Raw genomic sequence first — 7500 nt, forward strand, 5'->3', positions numbered from 1 at the left:
CGACAAATCCATTGTGAAACGTCCTCGTCACCACAACCCAGCAGCTAGCAAAATCATTTCACCATTTGAGATCAAAGTAATGCTGATAAAAAATTAGATGATTTTAAACTGTTTGTTTGTTTGTGATTCTGTGTAGAGTAGCTTGAATCATCAAAAAGAAGCAAAAAAACTTTAGGTAGATTGTTTTATATCCTCCATTGGTGTTTATTAGTTTGATTTATATATAGTATATCTAAAAAGGATTCATTACCACAGTTTTTCCTATATTATATATCACTTTTATTTTTTTTTAATTTAAAGAGCAAGAAGAAGTTAGTGTTGAGACATCAGCTTCCTCATCCCAGTACATGGGACTTCAAGTCCACCAGAAAGAAATATGTAATAATCTCTCAAGTTCTGTTTTTCTTTATTTTAAGAGACAAACATGAGATATTCAATGAAGTTTAGAGATTTTCCATGCTCTGGAGATGGTGTATTTTTGTTTTGTTTTGTTCTGTTCTGTTCTGTATTTGTTCGTAAATACTCTTTTCTTTGGTGTTTGCATGTCTTCATTTTACTCCCAAATACTCTATGTTTGCCTTTGATATACTATGCATGGTTCCTCCTAACCATAAATAATCATAACCAAGGTCTAAAGCAATATCAGATATCACCAGTGTAAATGGAATATTGAAATCATATGATAAAAGTTCTTACACACAAAGAAGCAGACTAAAGCAAAGTCAAAAGGCTTTTAAGGTACCTAAATTCCCAGTTCATGTAAACTTGCAGTGTCAAATTGCTGTATTTTTTTCCTCCCACCCCCTCCCTTCAACCTGTGATGGTAGACAAGCAACAGCTCCGCACTGAGGCATCAACTAAACACCTCGACTCTGAGAAAAGTCCACTTCCCTTCTGCCTCCGATGTAAACACTTTTTCTGTTTTGTATTATGTTCATATTTATTTTCCTGTCACTCTTGATAAAAAGAAGAAAAAGTGTCTTTTCTCTCCTTCTTTCATATTCATTTCAAGTCATTACTATACTCTTTTGTGAATTTTGATTTTGTATTCCTGTTGTAGCTCCTCTTTGTTTTTTCTTTGTAGTTTTAGTAAATAGTTTTGATTTGACTATCTTTGGGTTTTCTTTTCTTTATATTTTTTCCTCAATGTAATTGCTTGAGTTACCTGGCTTTGGTGTATATTAATTCCTTTTTAGAGGGTTATTTCTGTTTCTTATATTTTTTTCCTTCCTTATTGCATCTCAAACAGAAGCATCGCCCTCCTGCAACTTCACCTGCGATGGTCAACACTGCTCTTGAACCCTATGTAATCATTATTATTTTAAATCTTTTGTTGCTCCTTTCCCCTTTTTGTCCTTTTAGGTGTCATAAAAGAGTTGGTTTATTTAAGATTCTATTGTTGTCGTTTTTTTGTATATCAGTGTATCACTATGATTTCTACACAAGAGTAATTAAATGTAATGATAGAGGCTCCTTATAAAGCATGTACATTTTATTAGAAATGTAATAATTTAATTTGCATGTATGACAAATTCACATTTCTTGTACTAATTGAATGCAAGGTAGTAATTAATGATATAATAACCATTACTCAAAAGGGATATAATGTTATGGTAGCATTAGTTCAGAAACAAATGATTTAAGGATTTTAGCCAAGCAAGGATATGACAAAAATCACCTATTTTTTGTATAGATTCAAGACTAGCTAACATGAAAACCAGTTTATTTCAGTGACTGCACTACTGAGCTGATGAGTTTTACAACCTCTTTCTTCCAGTTGCTAAAGGGGAAACATGTGATGGTTAGAGTTGGAGGTGGTTGGGACACACTTGAGCATTACCTGCTTCGACATGATCCAAAACAGGTGAGGAAAAAAGAAATGAAATTTGCATTGTATCAGATGTCAAACTCTCTCAGGACCTCACTTAAATGTGTGAAATATAATGCATGCTGATCTCATCATGCTGCTGTTGCAAATGTTTCTAAAGACTTCCGCTTCTCTGTCTCTCTCTTTACATGTAATTTTTAAAATTATCCTGACTTAGGGATATGTTTAAATGTAGGTTTAGGGGTTGTGTTAGTCCTGCTTTCATAGACATATTATTTTGTGCCTTCCAAACATATGTCTCTTTTGTTTGTATGAAAATTCTTTGAAGGGGCTTAAAATTATAGAGCCACTCCATTAAATAGAATAGAAACAAAACAATGGGTGCAGTTCATTTTATCAAACCAGTTACTGTAACTGTAAATCATACTTTCTCAGATATTTGTATGGAATGTAGTGGGTATTAAAGTTATTAGTCGTTTGAAATATTAAGAAAATAATCAATAATAGAAATACACCAAATTTGAGACTGTAAGTCTGCAGTGCCAAACATTTATGATTGTTTTAATGAGGTATATGATTAGATATTTATCCTCCCCTTCTAATCATTCTCAAAGGAAATTTTCAGCATTTCACAATGAGTGGTAAACATAGTTTCAAAGAGTACAACAGAAAGAACTCTTTAATATTTCTGTCTGTAGACCTTACTTATACTTGGAAAAATTATAAGATTATAGTAAATTGGGTAGAAAAAAGTAAGATGTCCCAGTGGAAGGTAGGATATTATTACTGTCTCATAGAAAAAGAGAAGTAGCAGATAACATTCCAATGTGGTCCTGTAGGTCAGAGTGTAGTGATTTTTATGTTTCATTATTATTTGATTAGTCAGTTTTATTTAATTAAATTTTATATGGGAAACCAGGTGTTATAAATAGATCAAATACTCCAGAACATTAAAATTCTGGCATGTTTCCATTTTTAGTTTGCACCATGATCACATACAAACGGAGAAAAAAAGGAAAGAAACAAATATATATATGCTAAATTTGAGCTATACCTAATTTAATTTTTTTTATTTTGTATGCTGCTTTTTGTCTATTCTACATTATGTTTTACTGAATTTCTTTAATATCTTTGAATTTATACATTTCATCTAGAGGTCATATTAACAAGTAAGTATACTATACAGTAAGTATTTGATAGAACAGTTTGTAGGATGCCATGCCTTTGATAAAAAAAATATTTAGCTATTTTTTTTATTGTGTACATTTTTGGCCACATTTCTTCTTGACTATTTTGAATTAGCCAGCTAGATTCTGCACAGTAATATTTTCCTGATTTACTTGTTATCCATTGAGAGTGTTTATACACAATCTTGTTGAATAGGAGCATCTGTGACTGGTTTTCTAGTTTTCCCTTATTATAATAGCAGTAAAGTTAATCCAGTTGAACAGTTATATCTGATATAAATACAGAAGCTTGCAATATGACATATTAGCTATCCCCATTTCTCCTTGTATCCTTTATATGCCTTATCAGTTTGCAGAGGAAGAGGCAAGAAGGGAGAGGGAAGGGAAGTTTTCTTTTGTGCATGCATGTGTTTCTTCTGCTAGAAACAAAATCTTCTTGGGAAAAAATTATACACGTACATAGTGATTGCATATGATATCCAAGGGTGAATGTTGAAAATTACTGGGTTTATGATTAGAAAATGATACAGTATATTATATTTGTACATATTGTAGCAGAATATAGACATTTTTCAAGGTGTTTTACTTTCTCATGTAGGAAAAGTACAATTTTCCATTAATCAGAGGAAATAGAGATTCCATATGAAACAGACATACCAAATATACTTGTATGTGATATATACAGCAGACACAAAACTCCCATACATTACACCTTGAGCAACTAAATGGCACTATATGAACTTTCGCAAACATATTGTGCTTGACATGAGTATTTCTATATTTGTAATTTATAAAAGTATTCAGAGTATTATAACTGAAGGTATAGCTTTTTAGTTCTCTGTCAGTGTAGTTGTTATTGGCCTGGAAGATATTTAGCTTCATTTGCATGTGAAGGTAAGTTATGTCTTGGTATTAGAGAAGACTGTGTCTGTGTCAGTGTATATGTATGTCTACATCTGTGTGTGTGTGTGTGTGTGTGTGTATGTGTGTGTGTGTGTGTGTGTATGTGTGTGTGTGTGTGTGTGTGTGTGTGTGTGTGTGTGTGTGTGTGTGTGTGTGTGTGTGTGTGTGTGTGTGTGTGTGTGTGTGTGTGTGTGTGTGTGTGTGTGTGTGTGTGTGTCGCACGCCTGTTTGTCTGTGTGTTTGTGTGTCTGTGTCAGCCTGCATGTATGTTTTTTTCTGTATGTATATGTGTGTTTTTTTGGTGTGTATATAAACTTCTCTTCATACTCAGTGAGACATGAAAATATATACAAAATTTAAAGACTGCTTGACCTATTACATTTAAATGAGACCTACAAGGGGTTGAGAAGGGTTAACTGTGTAGTGATTCAGGTGTACATACACATCCACCAACCCACCCACCAACACCCACGCCCATGCACACGACCATGCCTACACCTCACTCTTCCCACACTCTCGAACACACACACACGGTAAATATTTTATGATATTACAGTCATATAGGATGTCTTGTGCATGTGGGATTAGGACCTATAGCAATTTTTATATGACATGCCAAAGTAATATGACAAGAGACAAACTTGTACAGGATTTAGCCTGCGGGCTGTGTTTGTCAGTTCTGAATTAAACATTCTGAACTGGACTTGTAGGCTTCAGAGTGCTTTCCCATCTTTGGTCTTTTTTAGCTTTTCATAATCTTTCACTTATAATGCTGAACTTGCCAATGTTGTCTGATATCATCTATCAGCTAATACGGGAGTATGAATCATTGCTTCAATTCTTCTGTAAACTTCACTGACATTTGTTCAGTGCTTATTTGTACACAATATTATACTTCAAAAACAATCTTTAGGCAATGTATAGCAGTGGTATAGAATATCTCAGGTCATGGTTTACCATATGTAATATAGTATCCAACTAGTATTTTGCCAGTTTTTCTGCATTTTTGGTCGTTCTTTGTTAGTTATTTTTAGGCCACAGTTGAAGTGTTGTTTTTTTAAGTATAAGGGATATCGATCTTCATTCTCTGTCTCTGAAAATGTTCAATATATTCCCACATTTTAAAGTCCTACTGTACAGTAATGAAAAGATTTAAATTTTGCTACTTCTTAATTATTATCATTTGGATGAGGTTGAATATTTCTTTATATTCCAGGTGACCGTGTTTAATCTGAAGTCAGCCGACCCATTCCTACACATCCGTGCCAAGTATTGTTCGCCTACACATTCCAGAGCCTCTTCTAGCAGAGGCTCCCCTACACATTCCCAGGCCACACCCAGCAGGGGGACAGCCTCAGGGGACCCCACACCAGGGAACACATCATCAGAGGGAACCCCACCACCCCCACAAGTGCCACCCTCGTTACCTGCCGAGTCTTCCATGCCTGCTGAAGAGAGTTGCAGATTCAATGCAGAGGATTCTGATTGCATGGCAGAGGGATCGGTGCCAGCCACAGAAGATTCTGCCACCACAGCAGAGCAATCAAAGCCAACTGCAGAATGTTCCTTGTCAGCAATGCAAACTTCATTATCAAAAGTCAATGGAGAAGATCTAGAGGAACATCATGTCAATGGGATGATGGAGTCCCAGAGTAGAGAACTCCAAGGTGGAGATTTATCAACAGAATGGACAGAATCATGCTCCCCAACACCTGAGAGATCAATGGTGAACTCTTCCACCTTTTGTGTTGAAGATAAAAATGTTGCCGACCCTATCCCAACAATATCTCTAGCATCACATTCAAAGTCAATGTCAACATCATCCACATCATCTACTTCATCCTCCTCAGACTCGTCCTGCTCTCTGAAAGTTACACCTCCACCGACTCCCTCCACATTCTCAACACCTGCATGTGCGACATCAAATGAGTTGTCTGTTACCCCGGATGGCAGTAGTACGACGATTGGGACACCTTTACCACCTGATTTTATAGAGCAAGATGAACTGTAGTGAAAGTTGAAACTTCGAACTGACCATATGGTTCAATGTTGATTTTACAGTAGATTGTTTACACAATGATAGATCAATTTTGATGTATATCTTGAATGATTTACTGATTTTTTGAGGCTTTTACCTCAGGTGTTGTCGGGATGCTTTTTATTTAAACAAAAAAGATAATGTAAAGCAAACTGTACAGATCCAATGGTCTTCATATACCAAAGATTTAAACAAAACTGTAAATTGCCTTGTTGTAGCAGAGTTACCATTACATATTTCTGTGAATATTTCCATGTTCATATATAAAGGTTTCATCTGGCTATATGTTTGTGCCAGATATGTGATAAATAAGTTTATACATACTTGGAAAAAAGTATATGGACTTATAAACTTACATTGAAAAAATAATACAAGGAAAGTATAAGCGACAGGGTGCTATGCTCTATATACTTGAAAACCTTGTTGGTTGTAAAATATTAAAAATTCAGTAATATTAAAGTTATGTTGTATTTAATGTTTAGTTTCTTCCATTATTACTGTTGTGCAATATCATTAATTTCTAAAGAATATATTGTTTGAAAAATACATTTTCTTTCTCCATTTCCTCTCAAGATCACATTATCTAATTTATTTGGAATGCAGGACCATCAAAACCATTGCTAAAGGTGTGTATATATGTCTGTGTCTGCATGTTTGTATGTGTGAATAATTTTATAGCTCTGTCCATGTGAATTTACATAAAAATAAATAAAGTAAACTGCATGTTTTAAAATTACAGGGTATCTTCAAGTATTATGTAAATCAAGTAGAGTAATAATTCTCTATTGTTTTCAAGTCATTAATGATAAAAGTTCATTTAGTTGCAAGAGTTATTTGCAGCAGGTGTAAAACTTTAAACCTTTTCTTGCAATGTATACCCAAAAGTTACTCCTCAGTAAACAAAGCAAAAAAATAAAGATTATGAATAAATATATACATACACATATACATGTGTGTATCATGATAAAAGTTCATTTAGTTGCAAGAGTTATTTGCAGCAGGTGTAAAACTTTAAACCTTTTTTTGCAATGTATACCCAAAAGTTACTCCTCAGTAAACAAAGCAAAAAAATAAAGATTATGAATAAATATATACATACACATATACATGTGTGTATCAACATTTGCATGTATATAAAATGATTTGGTCAGATAAGCATAGAAATTTTATGGTTACATGAGCGTGAATGAGGATACAAATTTGGGTGGTTTAAGTATTAAAATTTCAACTGACAGTACTTTTTCCAAAGAAATAGCTGTTTGTGTGGCTGGATTGTGTACATGTATTTGATGGTGATTTTGTGTCTTCTTCCTTTCATTCATGCATGTTGTTTGATTACATTCATATGATTTTCATTTTCACTGAGCTTTGCACTCCAAGTAATGGACAATACATTTTTCAGTGTATATCATCCTAGTAAATTATATACCTAGATTCATAAGGTTGAAAAGAGATTCATGTCACATAAAATGTAAAAGTAGATCAATCCATTTATAATACAACACTGCAGTTCATTGTAAAATAAAGTTTAGTGGTTTGGTTAT

General features: G+C 33.9%; 1 protein-coding gene across 17 annotated transcripts in view; it reads left to right on the forward strand.

Annotated features, from left to right (window-relative positions):
• LOC113800267 (mucin-2) overlaps positions 1-7500 on the forward strand; it is a 34065-nt gene that overhangs the window by 22202 nt on the left and 4363 nt on the right. For 5 of the 17 annotated variants that reach the window (XM_070135618.1, XM_070135606.1, XM_070135607.1 and 2 more), the window contains 6 exons: positions 1-76; positions 301-378; positions 828-905; positions 1250-1306; positions 1778-1864; positions 5135-7500. The exon at positions 1-76 is cut by the window's left edge and continues 17 nt beyond it; the exon at positions 5135-7500 is cut by the window's right edge and continues 4363 nt beyond it. In XM_070135618.1, coding sequence (XP_069991719.1) covers positions 1-76; positions 301-378; positions 828-905; positions 1250-1306; positions 1778-1864; positions 5135-5929 — 1171 coding nt within the window. In that variant the 3' untranslated portion in view covers positions 5930-7500. The remainder of the gene's footprint in view (positions 77-300; positions 379-827; positions 906-1249; positions 1307-1777; positions 1865-5134) is intronic. The other 12 variants (XM_070135609.1, XM_070135613.1, XM_070135612.1 and 9 more) reach the window with 8 other exon arrangements.

This window comes from Penaeus vannamei, chromosome 20 (assembly GCF_042767895.1).
Source record: "Penaeus vannamei isolate JL-2024 chromosome 20, ASM4276789v1, whole genome shotgun sequence".
NCBI classification, from domain to species: Eukaryota; Metazoa; Arthropoda; class Malacostraca; order Decapoda; family Penaeidae; genus Penaeus; species Penaeus vannamei.